General features: G+C 35.7%; 1 protein-coding gene across 12 annotated transcripts in view; it reads right to left on the bottom strand.

Annotated features, from left to right (window-relative positions):
• The window catches only part of DOCK7 (dedicator of cytokinesis 7), a 224,801-nt gene that overhangs the window by 58,953 nt on the left and 147,382 nt on the right, over positions 1-18,466 (bottom strand). For 5 of the 12 annotated variants that reach the window (XM_019449048.2, XM_019449049.2, XM_019449050.2 and 2 more), the window contains exons 23-30: positions 10,945-11,037; positions 9,661-9,750; positions 9,302-9,337; positions 8,621-8,716; positions 6,850-6,990; positions 6,643-6,756; positions 4,464-4,634; positions 2,613-2,752 (exon numbers count right to left, since the gene is read on the bottom strand). In XM_019449048.2, coding sequence (XP_019304593.1) covers positions 2,613-2,752; positions 4,464-4,634; positions 6,643-6,756; positions 6,850-6,990; positions 8,621-8,716; positions 9,302-9,337; positions 9,661-9,750; positions 10,945-11,037 — 881 coding nt within the window. The remainder of the gene's footprint in view (positions 1-2,612; positions 2,753-4,463; positions 4,635-6,642; positions 6,757-6,849; positions 6,991-8,620; positions 8,717-9,301; positions 9,338-9,660; positions 9,751-10,944; positions 11,038-18,466) is intronic. The other 7 variants (XM_019449056.2, XM_019449057.2, XM_019449058.2 and 4 more) reach the window with 3 other exon arrangements.

Below are 18,466 nucleotides of genomic sequence, written 5' to 3'. Positions count from 1 at the left end.
AAAGGTATTCATGTTCTATAGAACTATGTCTATGCTACAAAATTAGCATTTAATCATAGTGTATGGTTTCACAGTCTTGATTTTCTAACTATAATGAAAGTTTCTAGGGAGCAACTCTTTGGTTTTAAAACATATTATTGCCACTCAAAGAATTATTCTCATTAGTAAGCAAATGAAGTAAAAAAGCATTCCTCTCAAGGATCTAAGACATTGTATGCTGTATTTTATCTATATACCATTAAAGAATATAAAATTTAGAGATGGGATCTAAGTCTCTTAGTCACTCATTCATTGAGTTAATATCTATTTATGCATATGTATTCATCCACTTTGTACTAGACACAATTCTAAGGCATTGGAAGGATGGTAGTGAAAAAGAAAGATCAAGTGCATGCTCTCATGAAATCACACTCTAATGGGAGAAGACCGAAATTAAGCAGCAAATTTCATATAAGTGTTTTGTAGAAAATAAAAGAGGGCTACATGTTTAAGAATGATTGTGGCAAGGTAATGTGCTCTAATTTTGCCTGGATGGTCAGTGAAAGCCTGAGAAGATGCTATTTGAGTGGAGACCTGAAGAATCACAAAGAGCAAATGGGTACATGACAGTCATAGAGTAATGTGAGCACTGCTTCAGGCAGAGAAAAGAACCAAGTGCAAATACCCTAAGGTGTGAATGACTTTGGCACATTAAAGAAACAGAAAGAAAGACCAGGATGGCTAGATTTTAGGATGTGGGTAGGGAAGACAGTGGCAGAAGCACACAAAAGCCAGGTAAATAGGACTTTGAGGACCATTATTAAAAGTCTGGATTGGGGGTGCCTGGGTGGCTCAGTCGGTTAAGTATCCAGCTCTTGATTTTGGCTGAGGTCATCACACAGTCATGACATCGAGCCCTGTGTCAGGCTCTGCACTGGGAGTGAAGCCTGCTTGAAATTCTCTCTTTTCCTTTCCCTCTGCCCCTCCATTCATTCTCTCTCTCTCTCTCTCTCTCTCTCTCTCTCCTCTCTCTCTCTCTCAAAAAAAAAAAAGAAAAAAAAAAAGAGAGAAGAAAAGAAAAGAAAAAAAAGTCTGGATTTTACCCAAAGAATATGAAAACACTAATTCAAAAGATATATACACCTCTGTGTTTATTGCAGCACTATTCACAATAGCCAAGATATGGAGGCAATCATCCATTAACAGATAAAGAAGATATAGAATATATATATGCATACGTATACATATATACATATGTATACATATACGTGTGTGTGTGTATATATTGAAAAAATATATATTTTTGAGAAGAAAAAAATAAAATGACAGATACAGATACACACACACACACACACACACACACACACACAGTGGCATATTAGCCATAAAAAAGAATGAAATCTTGCCATTTGCAACAACATGGCTGGATCTGGAGGGTATTAAGCTAAGTGAGGGGTGCCTGGGTTGCTCAGGTTAAGCATCCAACACTTGATTTTGGCTCAGGTCATGAACTCATGGTTTGTTAGTTTAAGCCCCATGGATTCTCTCTCTCCCTCCCTCTCTTTCTCTCTCTCTGCCCCTCCTCTGCTCATGCTCTCTCTCTCAAAAATAAACTTAAAAAAAAAAAAAAAAACTACACGATATAAGTCAAAGAAAGACAAATAACATACAATTTCACACATAGGTGGAATTTATGAAACAAAACAAATAAAGATAAAAAGATAAATAAAACCCAGCCTCTTAACTCTGTACAACAAACTGATGGTTACCAGAGAGGGGATGTGTGTGGGGAGGGGTGGAAGAGGTGATGGGGATTAGAGTGCACTTGTTGTGATGAGCACCGGGTGCTGTATCAAGTGTTGAATCACTATATTGTACACCTGAAACTAATATTACAGTGTATGTTAACTGGAATTTAAATAAGAATTAAGAAAAAAAAAAACTCCTAAAGATCCTATTATGAGGATAAAAAAGGAATTATTATCCAAAGGAATAATGATCATGGAAATTTTTAACAATAACTATTAAGATAGAAATACCCTATAGGGAAGCTGCACCATAATACTCAAGCTATTTCTATAAATTCAAATCACCAGACAATATGCCCTTTCCTTACTGTATCAATTTCCAAAAATTCTACAGAAGTGTACACAACTTTGGAAGTTCTTAAAACCTAAAGACATTTGTTTATAGGACAAAGTTTGAAATAAAATGCTATATAGTATGATGGCAAATGACACATTTTCTGTACAAGGAATCAAATAGAAAACCAGACCATTTTCAATTGAAATGTGTCTACTGTATATACCAATAAATCCATGAGTTAACCCACTAATATGCACAAATATTTTGTATAACCATTAAGAAGGGGGGAAAATGCTACCAAATAAACCACAATACGCCACTGAGTTCAAGATAAACCTCAAATTCGGAGATGATAAAGTATGAAAAAATGGCTTTCTTGAAATCAATGAAATGCAGAAATAACATGGGTATGGAACTTAGTAAATACAGAAGTAGATTACAAGTGGTGCAGAGTATTCTTTCGATTCTTAGAAGTATCGGTGTGATACTTCTGTCCCATTATCCAAAATCAAACTGATATTCTACAAGGCAAAAATTAGTCTACTTACCCTTCAGCATCAGGGTCTAAAATGACAGCCAGCTCTGTTAACACAAGTCCTGCCAAATAATGTTGTTGGCGAAAAGGCACAGACAATTCAAACATATTTGCAATCTTCTGGTCTTGTACGTTTGTGGAAAATCCAGAACTCTGTTTGGGAGTGAGGTAGGACAAAACAATAATAGCTGTGCAACAGAACATCCTACAGACAGAACATTACAACAAATGCAGTACGAGCATTATCTCAATATGAGATACACTTTGTGTAGGGTAGTTTATTTTACATTACTATTATTCGCACTGGAAAAAGTAACTGCTCCTATTTTTCATACAGGAGACTATGATGAAAAAAACACTTTTAATTATTTTCAATTTCCCTTTTCTCATACTGAAACTTTTCCAACTGTTTTTTTTTTCCCTTTATTCTTTTAGCCACTTAATGTTTCAGTATCATACCCTGAAGGAGAAAAAAGTAACTGAATCCAAATGACGTATTATTGAGTTTTTAAAAGATTTTTAATACTGCAAATAGCATCCCTCCAAGACACAGTTCAAGGCAAGAGTGTTTACAATCTCATCTCCCTCTAATCCACATTCAAGACCATCCATGTGATATTTTTCAGAACAGGTTTCAGATTTCTCTATAGAGAAATCATCTTGCTAGTAAGTATATAAAATTATTCTTGCCTACCCCTACCCCAGAAACAGTGAGGTCTCTGTCACCCATTAGAATCTGAAAAATATATGTAATTAAGAAAGTAGGGAACAAGATAATGGAAGACATTCTATTAATTTTTTGCCTGAATGAGATGTTCAAGGGGGGAGTTAGGTATAAACAACTGTGTTTCATTACAGGTTTTAGGAACAGTACTTACGATTAATTTGTTCTTCACTGTGTGGCCACATCTTTGGCAGAGGATGTGGGAAGAAAGCAAAACACTAGCCTTATCCATTCTAGGAAGAAGCGTACGCTAGCCAGGTAAAAGAGTATGTGAAAATAGGCCAATCCCTAAGACTTTTCATAAAGGTAAAATGAAAAGTTGTGGGTGCTCTCTGATGTTTTCCAATGTAAATAAAGTTAAAATTTTTTTTCTATCAAACATCTGAGATTGAACCAGGCTTCTCTGATACTAAAGCCACAAAATCCTTTAATCTCCATCTGTATGATAAGATACATAATAATTGCTACAACAACCTTTTTTTGCCTTGAGAGAAACTACTAACTGTTGAAGTCAGTTGTACCCAAAAAAACCCTATGAACATCCATCTGGTTTCCTTTGGGTTACCTAGGTACAAGAGAGGTAGGCAGGACTTTCCCAGGACTGCACTGCAGTTTGACTTCTTTCTTTGCTAAATTATGCTTCACTTTTTTTCCTTTCACAGGTCTTGATCCCTATTTAACATCTTCCATCCCAAGCTCAAGACAACCTTGCATCTGCTTCAAGAAAACCCATCTTGTGAAAATATCTAAAAGGCTTATATAAGTGAATTCACTCACATGGATGTGTATAAATCTCTAAGAAGAGTACAACATAGTAGATAAGAACTTGGGCTCTAGAATAAAGTCTACCTGTGCCTTGATTCAAAGCCTAGCTTTGCCACTTATTACTGTTCGGCCTTGGGTAATTTAATGACCTTTCTGTATTTCCTACGTAAAATGTGTTTCATATGTAAAATGAGAATAACAGAACTTACCTCCTAGAATTGCTCTAAAGGGCAAATGATCTATACTTTTAAAGCATTCAGTATGGAGCCTATCACATAGCTATTATTCATAGTGTTACTTATAATTTTTTTCAGTGTTTAGAATGCTTTCTTACAAACATGGGCTTTAAAATTTTTTTTCGGACACTCTGCATACCTGAGATGTTGCAGAAGAAACAGAAGGTGATGGTGATGCAGGTGGAGTAAGCAGGCTGCAGGGCAAGTTTAATGTAACATAATGCTCATGGCTGCAGACAATTCGCAGAAAATCCAGTCTCAAGGACACGAGGACACTTGGATTTGGTAATGAATAAAGCTTTGAAGATACCTTGTAAGCATTATATAAACAAAAGAACACCAATTGAATATACCATTTCTCTAAGCCAGCATCAGAATGACAGATTAAGGAATTAAAGAACAGTATTCAGTGGACAGTTTTTGGATTTTGTGGTTTAAACATTATCAGCTTTTTCCAGAGTTACTGCTAGAATAAAAACTTTGGAACTACAAGATCTATTAAGATTTATAAATCCACTGACTAGGCCAGAAGCCACATTCTTTATATTTCCAATACAGCATTATTTCCACTTCTCAAAGATGCACTTTATGAAGCAAAAGTCTACCACCAAAATAGCTCCATGAAAGAAATGATACATTCTTTGGATAATTAGCACCTTGTGTTACTCTATATTGATGATTACCTATTTGTCTATATACCCAGCTACACCATAAGCTACTCTCAGGAGACTATATACACTGACTTAGGAGCTCTGGCATCCTAGGGTCTGGCTCAATGTCTGCTAAATATAGGATGTCAATGCTTGAAGAATAACAACAGATTTGAGGAGCAACAGAACATGAAGTTTGGGGGGGAAAGTAAAAATAATACGTATTAAAATTTTTTTTAATGTTTATTTATTTTTGAGAGACAGAGTGTGAGCGGGGGAGGTGCAGAGAGAGAGAAGAGACACAGAATCCAAAGCAGGCTCCAGGCTCTGAGCTGTCAGCACAGAGTCCAATGCAGGGCTTGAATCCACGAGCCGTGAGGTCATGACCTGAGCTGAAGTCAGATGCTCAACTGACTGAGTCACCCAGGTGCCCCGTCAGTGTCTTTTAAAACAACACTTAACTGAGTGAGCCACCCAGGTGCCCCCCCCCCCACCAATACATATTATTACAAATATTTGGAAGTGGGTCAGTGTCCACATGTAGTTTTAACTTCTCTATTAAAAGAAACATACAATAAAGGCATCCAATAGAACAGAGCTTCAAGATTCTAAACATTAGACTGCCAAATAGCATTTCTAAAGCAGTTCTCAGAAACGAGACTGTGGACCAGCTGGGAAATGTTGCACACACACTATGTCCCACACTCCCCACCCCCAGGACTCAAAGTACTCAATAATGCGGGGATAGTACCCAGAGAGCTATATATTTTTAAATTTCCTTTAAAAGGTAATTCTAGGATGATTATATAGCTCACTTACCCAAATGGCCTGTCAGGACCAATAACTAATGTTTTCCAAAAGGCACATTTCATTAATCAGTTGATAAAAATTTTAAACTAAAGTCAGCTTTTCAGTGAAAAGTTCCACAATGCCTTTTTTTTTTTTTTTTTAACATTTATTTATTTTTGAGAGAGAGACAGAATGTGAGCGGGGTAAGGACAGAGAGAGAGAGAGACAGACAGACAGACAGACAAAGAATCCGAAGCAGGCTCCAGGCTCCATACTGTCAGCACAGAGCCTGACACGGGACTTGAATTCACAAACCATGAGATCATGACCTGACCCAAAGTCAGACACTTAACCTACTGAGCCACCCAGGCACTCCTATGATGCTTTTAGTTTAGTAAAAGCAACATAACGAATGACACTGGGGATTTGGGTAAACATCTGTCCATGATTCTAAGCTCTACAATGTCTAGGTCTACATTAGAAGGAATACAAAGCAAAACGAAGCTGCTTTAAAAATCACCCAGTAAATACACAAAAAAGTTCACGTGGCTGTTCATTCAGTATAACTGCTACTCTTGCATGGCATCTTGGGGATGCTTTACATTTAGACCACTGACTTGATGATCTGTTTCAGAATGGGAATCGAAGAGTCATGAGTGGGCCAGTATAACCCAAGAAAAAGTCAGCTGCACAGGTATCAGCCTGCCATTGTCCTGTAGCCTTATAAAACAAATGAAATTTACTTTTTTCTTACTAACAAAAATACACTGCTTTTTAAAAACATCAGTATATGAATGTATTTTTGAAGATCTCTTAGCTGCAACCCTAGAAACAACAAACACAGTATTTAATTGTTAATTATTACTAACTACACATTACCTGTTTGTAGCAGGTCTTAATAAGGCTAAAGACAAATCCTCTGTCCATAACAGACAGCAGATCGTTGAGAAAGAATGCAAGGCTTGTGTTGAGTCTCTCAACCATTTCTGTGTCCTGGAAAACAGAATAAAAAGCAAAAACAAATAAAAGTATGATAGTTTAATGTGAGCTTGAAAGAGATTCAATTTAAAAAAAAGTTATCATTACCTTCTGAAATCGTGAAACTATATCACTAGCAATTGTGCTGACAAGAGCAGCAATGTCATCCATGAATCGTTCTGGAAAACGACTTTTCCTTGGTGCATCAAGTTTATCATTAAAGTATAAATGGTGCACCATGCTCTTTACCTGAAAAAATAAATAAGCCATTAGTTTAATTTCTTATGGATGTAATTAACAGCTAATCACATTAGGGCTATTTTTTCAAATTGCTGAGTGATTTAACAGATAGCCGAAATGCTTTTAGCTCCTCAAGTATTTTGAAAATTTCCCTGCAATATTTTGTATGCTCCCAAGAAATATGACACACTGTACAAGTCAATCACTGCATCACCTCTGTAAAATTCTCCTGGCTATCAACAGGAAAAGAATTATGAACATCAACAGAAAAAAATTTCACTCTTTAAATTGTTTTAAATGAAATCTTTCCACCGCTCAACGTTTTGACATTCCATATCCCGCAAACTGCAGCTCTAACAGCCTAAACACATTGACTTCACTGCAGTGTCTTCAGCCTCTAGCATAGAGTAACACAGGGTGAGGGTACATGAATTACTGATGACTCAATATGAATATTAAGATATTAGATCAAAATTAAAGTGATTTATGTGTACAAAATGCTTCTGGATATCAATTCTTAACACAACAATGTGATAACAGTAATAGAGAATTCAGGGAAATTGAAGCCAAGTTTCAACAATTAGTAAATAGCACAGCCAAGACTTAAACTGCAGCCTTTTGACTATTTTAAAGAATTTGAACATACATATAAGACTCAAAAAATAAGTCAAAATTTCAATGTGATCTTATATTAAAAGCACAAGAATTACAAAATTAGCTGCCTATCACTTACATAGGGTCCCTGACTTATTTTCTTTTGTAGATTAGTAAATCTTTAGGAAAAAATGTCTTCTTATCCCTAATATAGGCAACATTCAATGCTGAGAATGATCCTATGATATACTCTGAAAACTCCTTTTGTTTCTTCCATTCTTTTGTTGTTTTGTTTTCTTATTTTTGTACACATTTCTCTTTTGCAAGGAAAAATTTCAAGGACTTCAGCTTTCTAGAGGCTGAACAGGAAGATCCCTAGGACCTGAACACCTGAGTTTGAATCACAGTTCTGCTATCTAGAAGCTACATCAACTTCGATAAGTTACTTAATCTCTCTGTGCCTGGGTAACACGCAGCTCACAGGGACGGTGCCACCACACTGTATGCACTCGGTAAATTTTTATTGCTTTTGTGTATATATGTGTTTATGTGTGTACAAATATATATTAAGATATTAATTCGTTTGTTTTTAATACCATTTATTGAATTGAGTGACAAGCGTTGTGGGTTTTTTTTTTTCTTTTTTCTTGGCTGTAACTGGCATTTCCCTAAGAGCTTTCTAACCATAAAAGCAGTGAGTACCTTATAAAGCTCTTTTAATCTGTTTGGGATGAAGTCTATAATACCGCCATCATACAGTAGCCACATTCAGACAAAAGAACAATGTACCAGGTTTCCTTTAAAAAGATAGCTGTTTCTGCAACCATCTCTAGAAAAGTGGTTAACGAGAGCTTCCTAAGTCCACCTCAATTGTGCCGAGTATCCACAGTGTTTATTTAGAGATGTAACACACATAATTTTGTCTTGGACACACACGTCAAATCATGCGATGGCATTAGAAAAAGATTTTTAGGAGAAAATAATGAGCTAGCACAAAGTTGTTAACTAAGGAAAACAATATTAAAAGTGTGTGTAGGTTGCTCACCATTAACTCAAAAAAGAACCAGGCTTGCTGCAAAGCTGACTCCCGAACGCTGCCACTGCAAACCACCCACTGCAAAGCCAGCTCCTCATGAAAAAGCTATCCAGAAGTAAATCCAAAGTTATTATCAAAGTCATATCTGCTGATAACACAAACCAAATAATAATGCAATTACAAATGAAGATATAATGAGAGTAAGCAAAATAAGGCATGTGAACCATTCAATGATGCAGTGAGGACACCCATTAACGAAACGGCTGTTTATACATGTAAGACAGTGGCATGTTGAACAGCTGAAAAAATTACATGTTATCTTGCAGTAAAATGTAATTTTAAAAGGACAGGTGGGAAAATAGCCTCCTAAATTGTACCTGCAAACAGAAACTAGACCAAAAACTCACAGTTACAAATACTATCTTCTCTGTGCCTTAAATACATATTTTAACATATGCAAATACATTCATGAACTTTGCTGGTACAATTTAGGAAATACCTTTAAAAATTTTAACTTTTGATGTAAGCCATTAATTTTCAAGTTTTCAGGTATTTGAAGTCTTTTTATAAACATAGAAATTTCCTGCCTTATAATGGATATGCATACAAAGCATTTGCAAAATAGTGTATATCAATATGAAAAAGGACTAACAAAACTGTGCATAAGGGAAGCAAATCAACATATCTTACTAAGAGTGATAATTTTTCTAACTCATCTTCCTTTCCCTGGAAATTTAAAACACAAAACAGAAGCAGTTACAGAAACAGAATTCAGAGTTGATACATTTTTTTGGTACTAAAATTTGATGATCAAATTTGATTTCAAACAGTCACTCCCAAAGATATAAATATTATAATAGCATAAAAGAGCATACACTGAAGTGGTATGCCCAAAAAAGGCATCAGACAAGCAGAGCTTGCTGAAAGGTATTTTTAAACAAATAATTTAAATGCAATTATTATAACATACTGGTTTACTTAAAGAAATCTTACATCTATTTAACTGTTGGAATTTTCCCCCTATATGGATTGTCTTCATATGAATCTACCTTTTTAGTTGGTAAGCGTCCCGTTAATGTTTGTAAGAAACTTGACGTCTCTGTGTGCGAAGACATACGATTACAACTTCGATCCATAGCCTATGGAGTGAAGGTGGATGAATGACGAGATAACATTAAAGTCCGCTGTGGATGACTTTGCAGCTTAAGGATTACATACAGTTTTTAAAATCATTTTACTGTGTTTTCAACAACTGTTTTATTGTTCATCTAATTTTCACCATTTTAAGCTGCTTTAATGACAGTAAGTTAGAAGTATCAAAATGGCTTCTATATATTTTTAGTAAAAAGAGTATTTTAACCACTATATAAATTCAGAGTGCTGCAAAGAATGAAACTTTTATCTCTGTGATCTATACACATGCACACATCTAGTAAGAGAAAGCAAAAAATAAAAACATACTTCTCACTGGTCTCAGATCAAAAAAATCAAGAATTTTATATTCAATAAAGAAAATTAAAAGATTAGAATTGTTTCTCCCACTTTCCAGTAGGATCAAAACCTACTATTCGGTTTTGTCATATTCTTCAAATATAAAACACTGTCGATATTAACCATGGAATTACATTCTTCCAGAACAAGAGTGTTTTCCTCCAAAGCCAACACACAGATGAGAAGTATATTTTGAGGTATCATGCAATAGTAGCTATCAAGCAACTTGACTTAAGTAAGCAAATCCTAGTTCAATTAATCTAGAAACAAATTTCATACTTTGCAACACAATATAAATTAAAATTCAGTTTGGTTCTGGTACTAAGTCTTACAGCATGGGGATTATATACCGTTCAGATTTAATTTCAGTTTGTTACCAATATTTCCAGTCAGTAATTATGAAAAAAAAAAAAAAAAAAAAGACAAGATAGTAAATGTTGAATGAAAATGATACAACAGCTACACTTTAAACCAAAAGCCAATGGAAAACTGTCAGGTTTTTTCCATACCAATTTTTTTTTTTTTTTAATTCCTACTAAAGATGTACTAGCCCTAAAGTAGAAACTGTTATAAAGCCATTGATTGCATAAGCAGCAGGCACTGAAATACTGATAGGGTATACAAGGAGGGAAGGGAAAGAAGACAGGAAGTAGGAAAGGAGAGCATTACTGGTACAATTGGTGGTATTCATGCATAGTAGTTGGAAAATGTGCTAAGTAAACAAAATACACACTTTTTAATGATTAAAAAGCAAGCCACTGAAATCATAGTATGTACTAAAAAGTAACGTTCTAAAGGGAAATATCAGCAGCCAATAAAGAAACCTCTAATATAAACACCACCTGTGTTGACTCTGCACTTGGACTGGGGTTGGATCCCCATGGGGCAGCTTTTGGACCACCAGTGTTAACCCAGGAATTGGAGCGATCTAAACCCTAAGCATATAATAGAAAGCAGTTGGAAAGGAAAGAAATATTACATGTGGCATGCTATAAATTATTCCTAAAGAAATCCAGACTTTCCAATGCAAACATATTTTTAATTAGTACTGTTAAAGCAACCAAAATTCTTAGGCACCTAGAAGTATTAGTTCACCAAAATTACATTCATTACATAATGTTTTTTTTTAATTTTTTTAATGTTTATTCAATTTTGAGAGAGAGAAAGAGCGACAGAATACAAGCAGGAGATGAGGGGAGAGAGAGAGAGAGAGAGAGAGAGAGACAGAATCAGAAGCAGGATCCAGACTCTGAGCTGTCAGCACAGAGCCCAACGTGGGGCTCAAACCCACAAACCGTGAGATCATGACCCAGGCCAACGTCAGATGCTTATCCAACTGAGCCACCCAGGTGGCTTTTAAATCACAAATATTAAGTATAGCATTTAAAGATAATTTCTCTTTATGTAAAGGGATCACCTTAGAGAACCAACTAAAGTTCCCATAGTACCATCCCCCCAAACTCTCTTTAAAGATGGCACAAATTAGCAACAGATTATTTCCTCTGAACCAACTAGGATTTAAAAGGAAAAAAAATGTAAGAAGAAAATCATTCTTGTCTAAAAGACTTTACTTTCATTTTGTCATGATTGAAACTTCTGTGCACTGATATTCCATAATTCTATTTGACCCTGCTTCCTCTTTCACTTTCTTTTAGGGACCAATAGGAGAAATCAAGCAAGAAAATTAAGGAAAAAATTAAGAAAATAAATAGGATGACTAATATTTGCTCCTACCTAAAAATGATGGTGGATTTGGAGTTGTGCTCAGTTTTACAGTGACTGTTATAATGAAACATAATGGGCTACTATTTTATATAAATATTATAAAGAAAAGCATTATGATGGTACTATCTACAGGAATTATATCTTCATCATTACTATCACTGAAGTTAAGTTAACATGCTACTAATGTGTATGGCCAGAAGAGAATTACATCTGTTCTTCTCTCAAAGAAGTTATGATCCCAGGTGAAGGGACGTTTTAATGTCTTAAGCCTGACTGATCATTACAATCACTGGGAAGTTTTGTAACATTCAGATTCTGGGCCCCAACCCCAGAAAACCTGATTCAGCAACCCGGGCTGTAGCCTGGAATCTGCTAAAAGAACTACAGCCAGTTGTAAGGGACTTTTTTAAGAGGACTCTTGGAGTAAGAATAAAGAAGACAACCCAATACAAGGAGACAAAAAATAGGGTGTCAGTATGGACCCAAACCAGAAAGCACCAAAGGAAAGGTAAAAGAAAAACAAGAGTAGTAACAATAATAATCAACTGTGTAGACATTTATATCACCTGGGAAGGTCAACACAAAAATGTGCAGGGCCTTATGTCTAAACAAATAAGAATCTCTGGGATTGAAGCCCATGTATCAGTATTATGGGAGGGAATGAGGATTAGGGAGAGTGAGGGAGGGAAGACAAACTAACTCTCAAGAGCTTAGGTTTTAGGGAGAATATGTGCCCTATTGTTCTAAAAATAGAGACTGACTGAAATGATATAATAATCACTCATTTCCACTCATTTTTTATACTGAATGTGTAAGATGAGTGAAGTTGAAATCCAAGTTCAACTGCTTACTAACTGTAAAATCTAAGGTAAATTACCTAATCTCTTTTTCAGTTTCTTTGCAATAAAATAGGAATAATGATAGTCTCCCTCATATTGCAAAGATCAAATTAAAAAATGGAACTAAAGGATGCCTGGGTGGCTCAGTCAGTTAAGTGATCGGCACTTGATCTCAGCTCAGGTCATGATCTCACGGGTCATGAGTTTAAGCCAAGGGGCAGCACAGAGCCTGCTTGGGATTCTCTCTCTCTCTCTCTCTCTCTCTCTCTCTCTCTCTCTCTCTCTCCCCCTCTCTCCCCCTCTCTCTCTCTCTTTGCCCTTCCCCAACACACACATGCTCTCTCTTTCACTCTCTCAAAATAAATAAATAAACCTAAAAAAAAAAGAATAAATATGGAAGTAAATATAGAAAACTCTCAAAAAATAGATCTAGCAGGCGTGCCTGGGTGGCTCAGTAGGTTAAGCATCTGACTCTTGATTTCAGCTCAGGTCATGATCTCACAGAGGTGAGACTGAACCCCCTGTCAGGCCAGAGCAGAGCACGGAGGCTACTTGGGATTCTCTCTCTCCTCTGCCTCTCTGCCCCTCCTCCGCTTATAAGCATGTGCATGCATACTTGCTCTCTCTCTCAAAATAAACTTAAAAAGAAATACTTTTGTTTTTAATGTTTATTTTTGAGAGAGAAAAAAAGAGCATGAACCTGGGAGGGGAAGAAAGAAAAGGGGACAGAGGATCTGAAGCAGGCTCTGCAGTGACAGCCCAAAGTGGGGCTTGAACTCACAAACTGCAAGATTATGACCTAAGCCAAAGTCAGACACTTTAACCAACTGAGCCACCCACGTGCCCTAAAAAGAAACAGTTCTAACAAAAACTTTCTACATGTTTTTTAAATGCTTCCCAGCAAAGTAAAAGACAATATTCAAATACTAGTAACATTATGTAATCACATTTAAAATAAAATACCTACCTTCTCATAACCTTATGTTATTTCAAATAAAAGCAAATCAGCAAATAATGTTTTTCAAATATGTTAAAACTAAAGTTTTCACCAGACTCCCAAGTTAGGTTTCTCCACTGTATAAAGTTCTTTCTGCCATTTATAATTTTTACAACCACTACTCATGTTATAAAATTAATACATAAGTATCTGATTTTTGCAAAATTACAACTGTGCTCTTCACTCTACCATAAATTTCCACAATACCAATAATTTTTCCATACTCTTAAATTCACTTTTCAATTCCTTAATTTCCTTTAAAACTAAGTCACAGGCTAATCAATAATGTGAGAATAAATAATAAATCTCTTTGTGCCATTAACTGTATATTATATTCACAATATTGAGACTGAACAGTTATAATTACCAACTCAAAGCTAACTATTTAAAGAAAACCTGTGACCAATTATTTTGTAAAGCAAATAATTACCATAATTTGTTATAAAGCTAAGAATTATATCAAACCACCCTTACGTAAACAAATTCATCACATACATTTACTAATGTCATAACTATGTTTACTAATCTTCAACTAATATAGAACAGATTAACCAAATGTGTGCACATGTGCATGAAAGTGGGGTTTTTTTTGTTGTTGAATCTCTGTAACCGTATTTTGTCCCATTAGTACAGATAGCCTCCTTCCTTGAGCAAGGCTCATACTGTATTTGACAGGACATCAACATTCTTGTTAGAATACAAAGATTTGGCTTGGTACCCACAAGTTCTCAGCATAGTGCCCACACAGTAAGCTCTCGGTATTTAAAAATAAATTTAAAAATAGGGGATGACACATTACAAAGAAACTATTTAACTACATAAATTGCACTGGCATTTGATTAAAAGCAATAAAACTGACAGTTGTTATAATAATATATTTACATAATTGAACGTTAAAAGAGTATTGCTAGGGCAAAGAGATCAGCTTTGGTAAGATAATTATGAAGAAAGTCTCGCAAATCTCATTTTACAGTCACTAGAGTAATAAAATCCTACTGATAGAAGTATTCTTGAATTTTAGGAGTTCTGCATTTTACATTAAAGAATAAATTATGAAAACAAACTTTCATAAAGCCAAATCTTTTAAGGTAATTAAATATATAATTAATGCTGACAGCAAGAAAGCAAACAAAAACATAACTTTTAAAGAAGGAAGTTATTCTTGTAATAGATCTCTATGCTTACTAATATTCATTTATTGAATATCTATCACACATCTTCAACATGCTGGCCATTATGGGTGCTTAGGATACACTACTCAACAACTATGCCCGACCTCATGGAGCTTATACTCTGATAAAGGTAAACAAACATAATAACTAATTTATATGCCACATTAAAAGGTAGTAAATGTGGGGCTCCTGGATGGCTCATTTGGTTGACCATTCAATTTTTGATTTCAGCTCAGGTCATGATCCCAGGGTTTGACCACCTTATTTAAACGTATAACCAGTCCTTCTTTCTCTTCAGTCTTGTCCTGGGGGCTTTTGATCCCCTTATTATGTTTCTTTGTCTCATAACATTTACTACCTTAAAAAAATTTTTTTTTAATTTTATTTTAGAAAGTGCACATGAATGGGGGAGAAGGGCAGAGGGGAAGAGTGGGAGAGAGGGGGAGAGGGGGAGAGGGGGAGAGGGAGAGAGGGAGAGAGGGAGAGAGAGAGAGAATATCTCAACCAGGCTCCATGCTCAACACGGAGCCCAACATGGGGCTCGATTCTGTGGGATCATGACCTGAACTGAAATCAAAAGTCAGATGCTCAACCAACTGAGGCCCCCAAGCACCCCTATGACTTAGGTTTTTAAAGCAGCATTCTGTTTGCTACGTTGTGAAGAGAGTGTAGGTTGGAAGTAGGAAAACCATCTTTCAGGTTATTACATTAATTGAGAAAGAGACGACAGTAGTTCAGAACAATGGTAGCAGTAAAGGGAGTGAGCAGTGATTCTATCTTTAGCATATATCCAAATCTGAACAAAAGGATTTCAGAAAGGCAGCTAAGTTTACAATTTCAGAGAGAGGTTTGTACTGGAAATATAATTTTGGGAGTCATTAGCACATAGTGGTATTTAAAATGATGGAACTTGGTAACATCAAGCAAGTGAGTATAGAGAGAAAAGAGAAAAGACAAGAGAAATAAGGAAAGAGGCCTGGGGCACTTGCAGATTAAGAAATCAGGGAAAGAAGAATCCACAGAGACTGAAAAGGTATAACCAGTAAAGTAAAAGGAAAACTAAGAAGAGTGCAGAGCCTGAAAGGCAAGTACATAAATAAACTAAGGAGGAAAGAACGTGACTATGTTCAAATCTGCTATAAGGTCAAGTAAGCCTAGCGCTGAAAATTAACCACTAGATTTGGCAACATGGAGACCTCTGGTGACATAAACAAAGGCAGTTTGCATGGAAGATGGGAGCAATACCTGACTGAATTAGGGAAACTTTTTTAAAGAATTCTACTACAAAAGGTAGCAGAGAAATAGTGAGGAAGCTAGCAGTTGAAATACTAGAGAGATTTTGGGATAAATAAAAATGGGATAAATACTAGCATGCTTGCATGTGGATGGGATGTTTTAGCAGATAGGGAGCAAATGATGATGTAGTACAGAGATGAGACAATTGTTGTAGTGAGGAATCCAATAAGCAAGAGGGGACAGGAGCTTGTTTACAAATGGATCCACAAAACTGGACAGTCCATCTACAGTAGAATACTATATTAAGTAGTGGGTAGTCGTAGATGGCAGTAGGTAAGTAGATGTGGTTTAAAAGTCTATAAAAGTATTCTTTTGATGGCTTCAATTTTCTCAGTGAGGTAGGAGATAAAGTGAGAAGGAGGACTGGTGGGCAGGTAAGGGAAGAAGGCATGAAACCTTTTTCTGGGGAGAATGGGAAAGTAAATGGAATACAGAAATATAGTGTCATTGCCTGACAGCACTGAGTGCTCTCTGGAGGTCCATGGCTTTTAAATTCAAATGAGAACAGTCATCACGACACTTCTCAAGTCATGTTCACTGGCACAAGTGCTGACATGGCACAGACAGATGACTGAGTTCAACTATGGCTGGAGGTTTGGCTAAGCAAGTACAATGAAATAACAGAAGGATAAGGCAATTGAGGTTTGACTATAATAGGGATAACTATAATGATTGGTCATGGAATTTAAGCAAGCTAAATTGGAAGAAAGAATACTAAGGGATGGAGGCACACACAGTAAAAGGTCTCAGATTAAGTGATGGGAGTTTGCAGAGAAATAAGAACTTGTTGGAATTGGGGTATTAGAGAGAAAAACGGGAACAAACAGTTAAAGAACAAGATGCATGAAATAGAGATTATGAAGGTTAAAGTTATTAAGTAATGACAACATCTAGGACATGACCATGGCTGAGGCAGGGTGGAAAGACCAAATTATTCAAAAAAGAGTTTCTTGATTGGAAAGGCCAATGAAGTCAGAATAAATAAATAGTAGTTATAAATAAACTTCAGATTCCTTTCAATTTTAATAAGGAGATAAAATTATACACCATTATCATTAGCAATTATGAGTAAAATGATAGTCCAAAATAAAGTAACTATCAGAAAATTTTCCAGCAAAAAAAAAAAAAAGAAAGAAAACATGAAATCTATTTAAATAAAACTTGAGTAGGATGAGGCTGTGTTGTCATAAGACAAATTCTCATCTTATGATGGCTTTCTTAGAAGTTTATATATATACATCATTATATTTACACTACAGATCATCAGATGTTTATGTCATTAGGTCTCATTTTATGAACTACTGGAAAAAAGGCAAATAATCATCCCAATACATGTAGAAGTTTATTCTAAATCTCGAGATTATAATCTATCAAATACATCATATAAAGAAAAACTCTAGAATCATCCTAGGTGAGGCATAATGCAAATCTTACAGAAATTAAGAGGCATTTTAAAAACAGAACCTTGGGGCGCCTGGGTGGCTCAGTCGGTTAAGCGTCCGACTTCAGCTCAGGTCACGATCTCACACTCCGTGAGTTCGAGCCCCGCATCGGGCTCTGGGCCGATGGCTCAGAGCCTGGAGCCTGCTTCCATTTCTGTGTCTCCCTCTCTCTCTGCCCCTCCCCCATTCATGCTCTGTCTCTCTCTGTCTCAAAAATAAATAAGCGTTAAAAAAAAAAAATTAAAAAAAAAATAAATAAATAAAAAATAAAAACAGAACCTTGAGGAAAATGTTCTTTTTCATTTCCATAACTCTTTACTTTCCATAACTCTTACACTACTCTTTACCCCAGGACCTAGAGTTGTACATAAATAATGCTAAGTACTACCTCTATGACAATGAGATACGATCAAGAATGAATACAAGGATAAAAAATCTGAGTTCTTTTCCTAAAGGTGGAAATTTTATATGCAGGGGGTTGTTGGGGAGCCTTCTCATTTACAATTGCTATACTCCTCAGGTTACTCTGCCTGCAGAATCCCATGTAAATACTTCTGCACATCACTCTCTTGGGCAGTTCACAAAAAATCAAAATTGTCTAATTAGAGTAACATCTATATGGATCTTTAAGTTATTGAAATCCACGTTTATCATTTAAAATATAAGACTACAAAATATATTCTTGATCTGTGAGCAATTACTTTAAAAATTAGTTGTTACTTTAAATGAACAATGCTGAGTTCATTGGAAGCTTCTGAATGTAAAATTTCTATAGCTGTATGAAAAGATAAGAGTATTTCTGATGTTTCTGATCAATGTTCAAATACTTCACATAAAAAAACCCAGACTGTTTAAAAAAAAAACCCACAAAGATCTATTACAGTTCAGGCTAG

The sequence above is a fragment of the Panthera pardus genome, unplaced genomic scaffold (genome assembly GCF_024362965.1).
Source record: "Panthera pardus isolate Hobbes unplaced genomic scaffold, ASM2436296v1 HiC_scaffold_11, whole genome shotgun sequence".
NCBI lineage: Eukaryota > Metazoa > Chordata > Mammalia > Carnivora > Felidae > Panthera > Panthera pardus.
This window is presented reverse-complemented; position numbering and strand designations above follow the sequence as displayed.